The sequence below is a fragment of the Saccopteryx leptura genome, chromosome 1 (assembly GCF_036850995.1).
Source record: "Saccopteryx leptura isolate mSacLep1 chromosome 1, mSacLep1_pri_phased_curated, whole genome shotgun sequence".
Classification (NCBI taxonomy): domain Eukaryota; kingdom Metazoa; phylum Chordata; class Mammalia; order Chiroptera; family Emballonuridae; genus Saccopteryx; species Saccopteryx leptura.
In genome coordinates, this window is record NC_089503.1 from 174,899,830 (window position 1) to 174,915,351 (window position 15,522).

The 15,522-nt window shown below is 45.5% G+C and overlaps 1 protein-coding gene across 1 annotated transcript in view; it reads right to left on the minus strand.

Annotated features, from left to right (window-relative positions):
* Window positions 1-4,207, minus strand: part of CAPN8 (calpain 8) — a 52,796-nt gene extending 48,589 nt beyond the window's left edge. Inside the window, 2 exon segments of the mRNA XM_066360142.1 lie at window positions 424-493; window positions 3,971-4,207. Of these exon segments, the coding sequence (XP_066216239.1) occupies window positions 424-493; window positions 3,971-4,207 (307 nt within the window).
* Window positions 4,208-15,522: the final 11,315 nt, after the last annotated feature.

Consider the following 15,522-nt stretch of genomic DNA (forward strand, 5'->3'; position numbering starts at 1 on the left):
GGGCTTGCCTGGTCAAGGCACAAATGGGAGTTGATGCTTCCTGCTCCTCCCCCCCCTCTCTCTCCTCTCTATAATGAATAAATAAAATATTTTTTTAAAAAAAACAAATAAGTCATTTTTGAAGATTCACTGCACCTGATTGGAGGGAGTATGAAAGGTTGGGAAGGTTGGATCCTTAATTCCAGGATCCCAGGCCTATGAAAGAAAGCTTGGTTAGAAAGATAGGATTCTTGTTTTCTTACTAATTATAAAAGCACCTATTATGACAGTTCCTAATTGTATAGACGTGCCACTTTATAGAGGAAATTATGTCCACTTAAAGGTAACTATGGTAGGTCAAGTCTAACAGCTTAATCTGACGTTATTCATTACACATACACACCTTCTGCCCCAAAACAAATAGGACTGTCCCCAGTTACTCACCTAGACCACTTTGACAAATGTCTGTGCGTGTGGCTCCACCAACGATAAACTGAGGGCTGGGGCACAACTCCTGAAAGCAATTTGGGACAAAATTTGTAAGATATCCAGTGACGGTGGCAACAAGGGTAAAGATGACTTTAGAGTCATTGAATTCAGACCTCAAAGTGACCTAAATCACCTATTGTACACCCTTGTCTTGTTGCTTAAAACTCTTCTTTCTCTCTGCTCCTGTATCCTTACTCACCCTTGACTTTCTCCTCACCTCTCTAAATGCCCCTTCTCAATCTTCAAGGGTTTCTCTACTCTGCTCACCCCTAAGAATCAGGGAGCCCCTGGGCCAGGTCCTCAACCCTCTGCAGTGATCCCATGACAATGGCAATTGCCTACCCTAAGCATTCTTTCTTGGTGACATCACCCACACCTGTGGCTTCAACTCTTAACTATGGAATATGCTGACTCTTCCCAAATCATTCCCCTGAGCCAGATAGTCAATTGCCCACGTCACACTGTTCGTGTGGTATAAGCTCCTTACATTCATATCCGATAAGACTACCAAGTTCTGCTAAAATTTTGAGTTTGGTTTGGAAGACAGATGGTTTGCAAAGGCCAGCAACAAGTTAAAGTGTTATAACCAGGGTGATGCTAAGAGGATTATAAATTGATGGAATGTTCATTTTACTACATATTATTCTTCACATAATTCAAAATGTATGCTCCCCTACCCTTAGGAAAAAAACAACAACCAAGAGATACCATGACTAATATGTCATGAATCATTCAAGGGCCACAGAATGTCCACAGATGTCAGCATCATACCGGAAGAGCACCCCCAAAGCCTTCTCGCCATGGCTAACTTTCTATTGGAACTCAGGTCAGAGATACCCAGTAATCTGGCAGCCAAAGAGGTTTAAAAGAAGCCAACCTCTGCCTGACCCATAGTGGCACAGTGGATAGAGCCAACCTTGAATACTGAGGTCACCGACTGGTTCGAAACCTGAGGTCACCCGGCTCCACTCCAAAGTCGCCAGGTGATCCCCAGTCAAGGAACAGATGAGATGCAATCAATGCACAACTAAATAAAGCAATGCATTTATGCTTCTCTTTCCCCCTCTCTCAGTAAGGAATCCAAGGCAGGAGGTGACTTCAACTGCATGTTCTTGGTGGCCATGGCAACTTGGAAACATGCTCACAGAGCAAGAGACCATAACTGATAGTCTATGTTTGGCATTTTGGGAGCTTTGGCTGTGCATTCAGGAAACCAGGTGACACAACCATCTTCTTCATCATCACCACCCAGATGGCCACACATTGATCCCAGCATCCCATCCCTCCAAGATCCAGCCCCATTGGATATTTTAAGCCTTGTTTCTCTGTTTCCCACAATGCTCTCTGTCCCGTAATCACGATGCACTATTGCTTTTCTCTGAAAATTCTTGCTCTAAATGCACTTTCACAAGCCAGGGCCTCTGCTGACACCTGTGCCTTCCTGGTCTCTGCCATGCCCCTCTCCTTCCACCAACCCCAAGTGCATGTCTGTAGCAATACATCTGCTCCAGTCACCTCCCCAACAGTGCATGGCCAGTACTGGACACAAAACAGAGGTCTAAAGAAAGTGTCTGTTGTGCCTGACCAGGCGGTGCACAGTGGGTAGAGCATTGGCCTAGGTCTAGGATGCTGAGAACCCAGGTTCAAAACCCCAAGGTTGCTGGCTTGAGTGCAGGCTCACCAGCTTGAGAGCAGGGTCACTGGCTTGAGCATGGGATCATAGACATGACCCCATGTCACTGGCTTAAGCCCAAAGGTCGATGGCTTGAGCAAGGGGTCACTGCCTTGGCTGGACTCCCGTGGTCAAGGCACATATGAGAAAGCAATCAATAAACAGCTAAGGTGCTGAAACTATGAGTTGATGCTTCTTATCTTTCTCCCTTCCTGTCTCCCTCTCTCGCACTAAAAAGAGAGAGAGAGAAGCCTGTTGAAATGAATTATAGCTGCCAACTCTTGAGATTAGACTATAAAACCATGATTCCCAACCTTGACTTTGTCAGCCGCCCAGAGAAACACCATATGTTTCCAGAAGGGTGGGAAGAGGGGCCTGGTTGGGAGGAGCGAGGCAGACAGAGGAGTTGCTCTCAGAGGTAGAAACTGCTGGACAAAACTGATGGAATGAAAATGAAGGGGTAGAAACAGCTGGAGTTAAATGATGATTCGACTGGATCCAAAGAATTACTTTCTCATCCTCCCTGTCAACCATGGCCAAGAAAATACAGTGTGTCCGTAAAGTCATGGTACACTTTTGACCCTTCACAGGAAAGCAACAAAAGACAATAGAAATGTGAAATCTGCACCAAATAAAAGGAAAACCCTCCCAGTTTTGTAGGATGATGTGGCAGCATGTGCGCATGCACAGATGATGACGTAACACCGTGTATACAGCGGAGCAGCCCATGGCCATGCCAGTCGAGATGTGGACGGTACAGAGGAAATTTCAGTGTGTTCTGTGGCTCGCTAAATTCGAATCCATGACCAAAGTGCAACGTGAATATCGGCGCATTTATAATGAAGCACCACCACATAGGAATAACATTACTCAGTGGGATAAGCAGTGAAAGAAAACCGGCAGTTTGGTGGAGAAACCCCGTTCTGGTAGGCCATCAGTCAATGATGTGTCTGTAGAGGCTATACAGGATAGCTACCTAAGGAGCCCTAAAAAAATCTGTGCATGAGCCCACATCGCACTGCACTGAATAGGTATGAAACTGGGAGAGTTTTCCTTTTATTTGGTGCAGATTTCACATTTCTATCGTCTTTTGTTGCTTTCCTGTGACCGGTCAAAAGTGCACCATGACTTTACGGACACACTGTAGTCCCTTGACTTGACTTTCCCCTCATGTTCTAGAAGTCCAATGGCCCCCTAGCTAAGACCACTGAGCATGTTCTCTCATGAGACTTTTTATGTGGCAGACCTGGAGCAGGTTATCTTAATTCTCACAACCACTCCACGGAGGGGGCTCCTGTCCTTGAGGTTTAATCACTTCACAAGGGTCACACAGCAGCACGTCATGAATAGAGGTGCTGGGAGGATGGTCCTTCAATCTCTGCCTTTGAGTTTGGGGTGGCACCAGGGACAGCATCCAGGAGCCCCTGCATCCATCTGCATTCACAGACCCAGCCCTCAAATCCCCACCCACCAGCCCTGATGGAACTATGACACCATCACAACTATAAATCACCCTGCATCTTTCAGCAGTGAGGTCACCATTTACCCCTTATCAATCATCACCTCTAGCACCTCTGTTCCCTTGTGCACCTGCTCGGAGCCTATGTAATGTCTACCATGTAGTCTGTGCACACAGGCAGAGTCAGGATCCAAATCTAACTTGTCGGGTCCCAAAGCCAATGCATGCTCTTCCCTCTAACCTCACCGTCTCTGAAAAGATCTCTAAAAGGAGACAGGTATTCCGAAACACGGGATCGAAGAATTGAGGATCCAGAGCCAGGCCTTCTCCCTCAACTGTCTGACACTCTTTCAACAGGCCCGTCTCCTTACCGGAGGCCGCTTCCAGACAATGCCTTGAGTTTGCGAGGAGTATGGTCCAAGGTCCTTGTAGCCCAAGGCTGATGGGCAGGCTGGGAACTCTGGGTCCTTAAATAGGACCCTGGAGTCCAAGCACTGCTGCCTGAGGGTCTCGAAGTCCTGGCTCAAGTACTTCACAGCTTTCTGGTTGGAGCCAAAACCTTTAGCTGCGGCTTGCTGCTTGGAGACTCGGGTGGCCGAGGCTGCCATGGCCGTGGGCGGGCTGGGGCAGGCTCTGTGGGGAGGATAGGAGGGCAGGGCTGCTCTGTGCTCTCTGAGGTCTGCCCCACTGGGAAGGGAGCTATAAGGCAGCATGGAGGGAAGGTGGAGCAGGTAAATATTTCACCTGAGGCTACTCCTGAAGAAAATGAGTCATGGCCAGGAGCAAATGTGTACCCAAGGTGCAAATGAATATGCCCCACCTTCCCCACAAACTTCCCAGGCCCCTCCCAGGCCATTACCCTAAGAAATTCATTAGGATCTCAGCTGTCCCCACCTCTTTGCAGAACCTACCAGCCACCCCTGGGGCCCATGGGCTGAGACAGAAGCCGTCTTGCAGCGTGAGACAAGGGTTCACCCGGTTTGGAGAAGTGATTCTGAGCAGGATAAGGGCAAGAGGTTCGGTGGGTCTCCTTTCCTTCCAGAAAAGTTTGGTTCCACTTGCTATGTAGAAAGCTTAGCTGGATGGGCAGATCTGGGTAAATAGAGAGAAGGCATCCAGGATGAAACATGGTTTCCCAGATTGCACCAGAAAGCCAAGGCCAGAGTGACCTTCAGAGGCCCAAGCATGCATCAGAAGGACTTAGCTATGGCCCTGGATGCTCTGGGGACCCCTCCTCGGTACCCATTTCCCTTGGTTCAGTGTCTGCACCCGCTCGCTATCAGGTTTGTCCAATGTCCACAGCTGCATTTTCACCAGCCCCCGACATTGACCCTGGTCTCACCCTGGTGGCCCATTCTCCTTTAACACCAGAAGCACAGCTCCATTTGATGAACACGGAATCCTCCTATGCACATTGGGTTCCAGGAAAAATCTAGCAATCCTGTGGGAAAGGAAGCGGTATTTATTTTTATCTTTGAATCTGCTGCCTAATTATCTGAAGCTTGTGATTGACTCCCATGAGTCATGGTATTCTACCCAGAGTGATTATTTCAAACATAAATCTGACTGTCACTTCTAAGCTTAAAACCCCGGCTGACCATTGCCCTTAGGGAAAGAAGCAGGGAGAGGGTATGCAGGGAAGGACGGAAGGACGGCAGGACAATGAGACCCAAGCAGACTGGCCCTTCCTTCCCTCTCCCTCCCCCACATGCCTCCCTCTCTGCTCTCCATCTCCTGACTCTCGTGTGGGTCCTGAAATGTGGAACTCTTGTCCATTTCCAGGGTTTTGCACCTGCTGTGCCCTCTGCCAGAAATGTTCTTCTCCCCACCCCCCACACCCACTCATCCTTCAGACCCTGAGTGCCCCTAGCAAAGTTTTCTGGACCCCCTATATGAAGCCATCCCCTCCTACATTCTCTAGAGCAGCCTGCCACACCCTGCCCAGCAACGATTTAAATACTGTCCCTCCACCCCACCAGCCTCTGATCTCCACAAGGACAATTGTCTGTGTTTGTTTTGCTCATCACTGTATTGTTTGAGCCTAGAAATCTCCAGACATGTAGCAGGGGCTGAATAAATATTTGTTGGCTGAATGAACACCCACAGGTATGAGATGCCCTGCAGTTGGATATATGCACACCGGGTAAAGGGACCTGACACAGCCAGGAAGGGTCATTAGTTAATTGGCAAAGACCTCATGGGATATTTTCCCTGCCTCCGTTTCTCCCCTATGCCTCCCAGAAACATTCCCTTAGACGAAAATGAACCAGTCCTTCCTCCATCCAATCTCAGAGGGACTCTACCAGGGTTAGACCCCCTCTCGCCCCACCTGCCTATATTACTTTGCTCCTCACACGCAGATGCTGCACAAACAAGCCTCTCTCCAGAGGGGGGCAGGTCTGAGATGCTGCAAACAACCCTCATTTACCGAGTCACAAAGACCAGAGCCAGCGGAGTCAGGACCGGTCTCTGCTCCCCAACCCCTCCTGAGAAAACGCAACATCTCCCTGTCATCTAGGCAGGCACCCAGAAGGAAGCAGCTTGCACCCACAGATGTCACCCCAGCATCACACCCCAGAGACCCATAGAACTAATGCCAGCTCCCTTCCAGGAAGCCCAGGATCCATGAGAAAGGCTGAGGAGGCTGGGCAGAAACACGCCCAGGGCCAACGAAGTACATAACAAGAATTCTCTGGCAAACAGTGCAGGTGAACGTGGCTCTCTTTAGTGTGCCCACCAGCTGAGCCCCGTCCACAGACGCCTGCTCCTGGCAAGGCTGCCATATCCCCTCGGCAAGGAAGAGAAATCACCCCCAAATCCAAGTGTGCATCTCAGACACTTAGAGTTCCCAGGGCTTGTAGCCATGCATAACTGTAACTTTGGGCAAGGGGGAGTGAAGGCGGCCATCAGCCTTCACACACCTGGGCTTCTCATTTAGGAATTCTGAGGCAAGCAGGGGATACCCACAGCACCTCAAGAGTATCACACAGTTCTCACGTATTGCTGGTGGGAAGGTAAAATGGTGCAGCAGCTTTGGAAACATTCTGGAAGCTCCTCAAATGTAACTCCATGTGGCCTTGACCAGGTTGTTCAGTTAAGTTGGAGCATCATCCTCATATGCCAACATTGCAGGTTCGATCCCCAGTCAGGGCACATACAAGAATCAACCAATGAATGCATAGATAGGTGGAACAGCAGGTTAGTGTCTCTCTCTGTCTCTCTCAAATCAGTATATAAAAATCTATTAAAAATTGTAACTCCAAGTAGCATTCCACTCCAGGGGATTGAAAAAATTGAAACTAAAGATCCACATAAAAACTCAAAGCCTCATAACAGCGTTATTTATAATAGCCAAAAAGCGAAAGCAACACAAATGTCCATCAATGGATGAATGGATAAATAAAATGTGGTGTAACCATACAATGGAATATTATGCAGCCATAAAAAGGAACAAAGTACTGATAACATTGCTGTAACATAGATGAACCCTAAAATCATGATGCTGAGTGAAAGAAGCCAGTTACAAGAGACCACATATTGTATGGTTTGGGTTATAGAAGATAGGCAGAATGGTCAAATCCAAAGAAACACACCAAAACAGGGAAGATAAACAAAAGATCAGAATACTTGTCGTTTCCATCTTGCAGAGGGGTAGATGGGGTGGGAGAGGAGTCCAGAGAGATGTAAGTTTTAAGTAATGGTTTCATTCCTGGGTGGGGTGGTAGACACATATGAGTTCATATACTATTAACAATAAATCAAAGAAATTCATGAAAGCCAAGCATGGACTAATGATGAGAAATTATCCTGAGTCAAAGATTATAATTAATCCAATTTTGAACTTGAACAGTGGGAAAACAATTCCCACACCAGGCAGAGCGGGAGCTATTCATGGGTTGGAAATCCTGCCCAAAGTCATTCCTGTCTGATCACTGTGGTGCCCCGTCAGACCTGAGAGTCAAATGGGATGGGAGGGGAATGTCCACAGCACCACAATCATCTCTGCCTGGCAGACTCTAGGGGAACAGCCAAGTTTCTCCTCCCCAGCTGTCCCTATCACTAGGATAAAGAAAACACTGAATTTTTTACTGGGTTCTCAAAGAGCAGGCAAAGGTTCTTATTAGACTTCTAGTGTCCTGCAAACTTGAAAGGGATGCCCCCAAGCTGAACCTGTAATAGCCAGGTGGTTACTGGGGCACATCAGCAATTTCTCAAGGTTGATTACAAAACATTGATGTAGAGCCTTCCCAGGGTGACTGTTTGAACACATGCCCTGTCCAGTGTTTCTCCTAAATATCCCTGGAGTTACTGCTCTCCTCTCCATCCCATAGTCATAGCTTCGATACCATTCTTTATCCTTCCGAGTCTGGATCATGGCACCAGCCTTCCAAATTTCTCAGCTCTTTGCCATCTCCTGTCTGATTCTGCTACTTAAAGTACTTCAGTGCCTCTCATCTTGCCTTAAAGATGATATTCCAACTCCAGGGCACAACACCATGACCTTCATCCCCTTAGCCTTGCCCCAGCCCCATCACCATAGCAACCCTACCTGCCCATGCTTCCTCCGAGCGCAACTATTAGAAACGCCCCCAAATCCACCACGCCCACTTACATCCCCATGCTCCCTCTAACTGAAATGCCACTCACCCTGTTCTTTTCTGCTTTGCCACAACTCACCTTCCTAGTTCAAGTTCACATAACACTCCTCCAGAAAGGCTTCCAAGGTCAACGTCATCCTGTGCATCATATCAAACTGTAATCATTGATCTGCCTCCTGGGCCCGTATCTCCTTCACTTCTCCCATTAGAATTGAAATCACTTGCATGCGCCTCTATCCTCCATTATCTCCAACCCTTTTCTGTGTCCCACTTCCGGACACCTGACACATAATAGAGGTTCATATTTGATGAATAAATAACTAGCTAAACATGAGTTCAAGTCAGGCTTTGTATCGTGCATCCCAGGATTGGCAAGAGACAGTCTAATTAAGCCCAAAGTGGGTATAATTATATGATTTTAAGTACTAGTGTATCCTAAGGGCTCTTATTTCACGCTCTGAGAAGGGCTCATAGTATCTAAGAGAAAATAATAATTTAGAAGTAGCCACTAAAAGCCCTAGCCCAAGAGCTAGTAGACCTAGATTCCAGCCTCCGCCCTGTCCCATCCTCGTGTCACCTGGAGAAGTCACTTTTCCCACAGGTCTGCCTTTGCTCATCTGACATGGAGGCCCCGAATACAGCTCTGTCATACGCTCAACGAAGCTACATTTGCCTGGAGGTGACGAGCTCCTGGACAAGTTGAATGTATCCATCAGCACTGGAGCTGGGCCAAGTACCTCCCAAAGGTGAGGGGCACGCCTCTGTGGTTACTGCGCGTGCGCGCACGCACACCCACCAACCATCAAGCTGCTGCAGTGACAACCCTGTGTGATAGCAACTATCACCACCCACGTTTTACAGATGCAAAAGCTGAGCTCCGTCACACATTTCATAAGTGGTAGAAGAAGGATTTTGTCTTACTTGAAAGCCTATGTTGTTATCCAAGATACCATGTTGATTCTGTTTAAAGAGACAAATGACCACTTCAAGACATACAGAATGAGCCTGGCCTGTGGTGGCACAGTGGATAAAGCATGACTAGAACGCTGAGGTCGCCGGTTCAAAACGCTGGGCTTGACTGATCAACGTACATGCAACAAGCAGTCAATGAATAACTAAAGTGAAGCAACTATGAGTTGATACCTCTCGTTACCCTACCCCACCCCACCACCTGTAAAACCAATAAATAAAATCTTAAAAGAGAAAAAATCATCCTACAGAGTACACCCTGGGAGTTGAACTCAGTGGAGGCTGCTTTCTTGTCACAGACAGACCCCCACAGGGTTGCTACGACACTCTTTCTGCAGCAGGTAGCCAAGACCAGGAGCACCAGAAAGAGCCCTGCTCCTTCCTGCCACCATGACCCGGATGTTGGCTCTGGGATCAGCTGAGATTCCAGCTAGCTGCCATTAAAGCTGCCGACAGCAACAGTCAGTAGTAAGCAATTTTTAAAGGTATCAAAGCCAAAGAAGCATTTTAGATTTTATTCCCTGGCATATATGATCAGTTTAGTGCAAATAAACTCTTACAAAATTTCAGAAAAAAAACCCAAACCCCAAAAAGTTATCAAAGCCAAGGTGGCCCTGGCAGGATAACTCAGTTGGTTAGAGCATCTTCTTGAGGTGCCAAGGTTGTGGGTTCGATCCCAGTGTCAGGGCACATACAAGAATCAACCAATTCCTGCATAACTAAATGGAACAACAAATCCATGTTTCTCTCTCTCTCTCTCTCTCTCTCTCTCTCCCTCTCTCTGTCTCTCAACCAATTACTACATAAATAAGTGGAACAACAAATCAATATTTCTCTCTCTCTCTTTCTCTCTCTCTGTCCATTCCTCTCTTTCAAAAATCAAACAATAAAAAAAAATATTTTTGGCCCTGGCCAATTAGCTCAGTGGTAGAGCGCCGGCCTGGCATGCAGGAGTACCGGGTTCAATTCCTGGCCAGGGCACACAGGAGAAGCGCCCATCTGCTTCTCCACCCCTCCTCCTCTCCTTCCTCTCTCTCTCTCTTCCCCTCCCGCAGCCAAGGCTCCATTGGAGCAAAGTGTGCCCGGGTGCTGAGGATGGCTCTGTGGCCTCTGCCTCAGGTGCTAGAATGGCTCTGATTGCCGCAGAGCGATGCCCCAGATGGGCAGAGCATCGCCCCCTGGGGGGCATGTCGGGTGGATCCCGGTCAGGCGCATGCAGGAGTCTGTCTGACTGCCTCCCCGTTTCCAACTTCAGGGGGGGAAAAAAAATTTTTTTTTTTGAAAACCCAAGGAAGCCTGGCTCCAGCAGCTGGTGGTCTCTGCTGCCCCCTATAGGCCTGTTTCCTCCCAGCAAGCCTTGTGGGCTCAAAGCAGTGTTCAGTATAACATTGTGTAGTAATACACTACTCACAAAAATTAGGGGATATTTTATCACTTCATATTCATTTCAAAATATCCCCTAATTTTTGCAAGCAGTATATTTTTCCTGTTTTTCACCTCAGAGAGCGGTTGCTGGATGGTTTTGTGAAAACACCTATAAAGAATATTTTAAACACATTTTTTCATGGTTAGGGTGTTCTGAAAATTGATAAAGGAAAACAATCATGCGTGTACCCTGTCTTTCCCATTTGGACTGTATTTCAGGGTCAATGGTTGATACGGCAATGCTTTTCTTTATAGAAAAACTGCAGCTAGTAGGAAAACAAGTGACATAATTAGAAGTCACCACTTTCCAACCCTTAATGATAAACCTATTAGTTAAAAGGCTAATGAGGAATTTTATAATGAATTAATCAGGCTGACAACATCTGAACAGACTTATTAATCTGTGTATCACAAAAAAATGGGATACTATGGCCTTCTTACCTGACACAATAGGATGTACAACATGGGTCCCTGTGAAGCCTTCTACCCTCTCTGAAAAAATGAACTTGAATGGAATTGAACTTCTAGACCTAACTGCCATTTTAGAGAAAATAAATGGTTAAGCATGGTTTCTCAATGTCTGTACTATTGGTATTTTGGGCCAGATAATTCTTTGTGGGGAAGAGGGGAGAGAATATTCTGTGCATTATGGGATGTTTAGCGGCATCCCCAGCTTCAACTTACCAGATGTGAGTAGCACCCCTACAGATATTGCCAAGTGTTCCCTGAGAGGCAAAATCACCCCAATTAAACGCCAGTGGGTTAGAGACACAATTTAAATGATACCATGATAATACAATCAGCCAGTTGGGGCAGCCCACATTCAGTGACTGACAGGGACAAGAGTATAAAGATATTGTGGCCCAACCTAGCATCACCTCTGGGCCACAGATGGCCCAGAGCACCCCAGAGGATTGGCCAAAATTTTGTCACAACTGCATCACATTTTGACTTCTTCCTCTGACAAAGCCTACCTCCTCTCACTTCTATTCTCAGATGTTGGTCCTCAATAAACACTCTGCATGTCAAACTATATCTCAGCTTCTAATTCCAGAGAGCCCCGCTACCAATAGCTGCTCAGTTTAATGCTCTGCTACCGCCATCATGAAAGTGTAGACATTTTGATGACCTCGTATATGAATTTCCCGAAAAGTGAGCCAAAAAACTCTCATAATTATTCATAATATCAAATTAATAAATATCATGCATTGTATTATATAGTTATGACGCTAAAAACAGTATATTTTTGCAATAGGAAAGTTTATATTGTCCTCCTGGACCACTGTTATTACCCTTATTACATCTTACAAGAAAAAAATTTTTAAAGGAAAAAAAGCTTTCTATTTTAATGGATCTTTTGTCCTGAGGTTTTTTTGTTTGTTGTTTTTTCATGACAGAGACAGAGAGAGGGATAGACAGACAGGAAGGGAGAGAGATGAGAAGCATCAGTTCTTTGTTGCGGCTCCTTAGTTGTTCATTGATTGCTTTCTCATATGTGTCTCAGGGGGCTACAGCAGAGCGAGTGACCGTTTGCTCAAGCCAGCAAACTTGGGCTCAAGTTAGTGACCTTGGGCTCAAGCTGGTGACCTCGGAGTTTTGAACCTGGGTCCTCTGTGTCCCAGTCTGTCACTCTATCCACTGCGCCATCGCCTGGTCAGGCTTTTTTCCTGAGTTTTGATGAGTGTGGCCACAGTCATTTTGCACTGAACCCTGAAATTCTGTAGCTGACCACTAATTTGGTTGTCCCATAGGAGTTAGAAGAGAGGAGTACTACTTTAAGCTACGAGCAGTTATTTATAGCTTACTGTGAGTGAATTTTAGATTCTTTTATGAAATAAGGTTTTAAAATGGCCCTGGCTGGTTGGCTTAGTGGATAGAGCATTGGCCCAGCGTGTGAACATCCCAGGTTCGATCCCCAGTCAGGGCACACATGAGAAGCAACCATATGCTTCTCTTCCCCTCCGTCTCTCCCTTCTCTCACTCAGCCCCTCTCACAGCCAGTGGCTTGATTGGTTCAAGCATTGACCTCAGGCCCTGAGGATAGCCCAGTTGATTTGAACATTGGCCCCAGATCGGGGTTGCTCGGTGGATCTCTATCAGGATTCATGTGAGAGTCTGTCTCTCTATCTCTTCTCCTCTCAAATAAATAAATAAATAAATAAATAAATAAATAAATAAATAAAATATATAAGAAGAGATGCTGGGGGCCCTGCATACATGGAAAATAGAGAGAAGACCATAAGATGGGAAAGGATGGTGAATTGGAGACCAGAAACTTATACTCCAAGTTTTGTCCAGAGTTAGTCTTTGTTAGAATCTTATTCCTGACACTAATGTAAACAATATACACAGCCCATCTATTAAAAGCTAAAAATTAGATGTCATTTATTTGACTCAGAAATACAAAAACATTCCCCTTACCACCAGAAGTACACTAAAACTACATATAAAATTGAACAATCAGGAACGTCATTTAACCTCTTGTGTAAGACCAGTATTGAATGGCCCCGCTCTAGAGATCTGGGACAGCTTTTTATTATCTGGGGTCCTTGAGAGGTATATTAATTTCTCAGAATTCTAACTAGAGAGAAATATCTGGGAGTTAATTAAAATGTGGTGATACTGTCATTTTCTACATGGGGAGGAAAGAACTAATGTGTAGTTAGGATATCAGCAAAAGGCTAGTAAAACTATGTTGCTGGTAAATTGAACGCACACCTCCTAGAATATGATCAAAACTCAACTTTTTATATATAGTCTGTTATGTGTATATTTGATATTTCTATTTACATGACCACCTTGTGCAAAAAGGGAGGGCTTGCTAATAACACTCTAGCTAAGGGTAGTGGACTAAACCAAACCAGTCCTATTCTAAACAGATTTCAGACTCAGAATCTCCTGGAAAGGGGGAAAAAATAACTAACCCAAGAAATTTTGCCCATAGTATTTTGAGCATATATACTCAAGACAAAAACAAAAACAAAAATGAAACAAAACTATAAATAAATATTGAACACTGGTGACTACTTTTCAATTTCACCATAGTATGGGTTAGCTATTCAAAACTACTTTCAAAACATTCTTGGACTTTGGATTAAGCAAATGGAGAAATATATTAAGAATGATGAAGCAGCTCTGGCCAGTGGCTCAGTGGATAGAGCATCAGCCTGGCATATGAATGTCCTGGGTTCAATACCTGGTCAGGGCACACAGAAGAAGCAACCAATTGCTTCTACCCCCTTTCAGTCCCGTCTTCTCTCCCTCTTCCCTTCCCACAGCCAGTGGCTGGATTGGTTTGAGCATGGCCCCAGGCACTGAGGATAGCTCTCTTGAAGTGCATCAGCCTCAGATGCTAAAAATAGCTTGGTACTCTAGCATCAGCCCCAGATGGAGTTGTTGGGTGGATCCCAGTTGGAACACATGCCAGAGTCTGCCTCACTATCTCCCCTTCTCTCACCTAAAAAGAAAATTGATGAAAGCAACATTTCTCATTGTTGGTAAAGGGAACTGCAAATATGGAAAGAGAAAACTTTACAGCAAAACATGTGCTGCTACTTTGGAATTGAAGGCCAAGTATAATTTTTCATAAGTTAATGTTTTATTTTATTTATTCACTTTCAAAAAATGACTGTGAGTTTATTTACCTATATTTTAATGATTTTGGTTTTATCCAATTCAGAAAGAAGCAGCAGGATAAAACTGCTGAGAAAATTTAAGAGATTAAATATTATAGGCACCAAATAAAGAACATTAAAACCTCTGCGTCATATACAAACTGGTTAATGTCATACAGGGTAATAAACAGCATAAAGTAACCTTTAGGACTGGGGAGTTTTATTTTCAATTGGTTTGGTTTTCAGTTTTAGTTTTAGTTGTTTTATTTTATTTTATTTTATTTTTTTACCTGAAAAACATTATTTGCATCTGTACCAGACAAATATGTACACATTAACATATAACTTTACAGTCTGGGCCCTATGCAGTAATCAATAATAAATCAAACAAAAGTGCATTCTCCTAAAGCATAATAAAATCCTTGGGCCCTGGCCGGTAGCTCAGTTGGTGAGAGCATTGTCCCAGCACACCAAGGTTGTGGGTTCGATCTCCGGTCTGGGCACATACAAGAATCAATCAATCAATGCATACATAAATGGAACAACAAACCAATGTTTCTTTCTTGCTCGCTCTCTCTTCGTCCAACTCTAACATCGATCAATAAGTAAAAATAATAAAATAAAACCCTTGGTGGTCTTGTTAGCTAGAGTATGGACAGTGTCCTCTGTACAGAAAGACACTGTCTCCCTGAGGGTCTGGGATTGCTGTTACTTCCATAGCAATAAGCACCCAGATCTTCGTTTTTAATCTTCTTCTCCATTAAGAGGAAGTGAGGCCCCTTGAGGAAGTGGCCTTTTCAGGTAGAGATGTCCTTTCTTCAGCTCAGTGGGGATTTTCTTGCTCTGAAATAACAATACTGCATTTTGCCATGTGGTGGAGCCAACACAACACCACATTACCGGCTGCCTGTGACATCCCCCACCATTGCTCACACATTGCCACCACAGTGTAAAGACTTGACTTTGGGCTTATAGTTGTTGTCCAGGAAACCTGGGTGATCTTTACAATGTGCTCAGAGACTCAGAAAAACTGTTCCGGCTCCACTGAAGGGTGGCGAGTATTCCCTGACCGGTGAGGAGAGTCTGCGGGCTGCTGGTGCGGTAATAAGCCCGCAGGCTGTTTCATTGGGGGGAGGGAGGCATGCAAGAATCTTGTCTTCTAAAAAGTCAATCTTGGGGGCGTCCTCTGGGGGGGTGAGCCGGCTCTGGAGAAATTGGGGGAAAGGGTATTTGCAATCCTGGTCAGCTCTCCTTCCAGGAAGGAGCCTTCAGTGTCCTGGGCTTATCTGTGACAGGGACCTGGACATCTCCACCCAG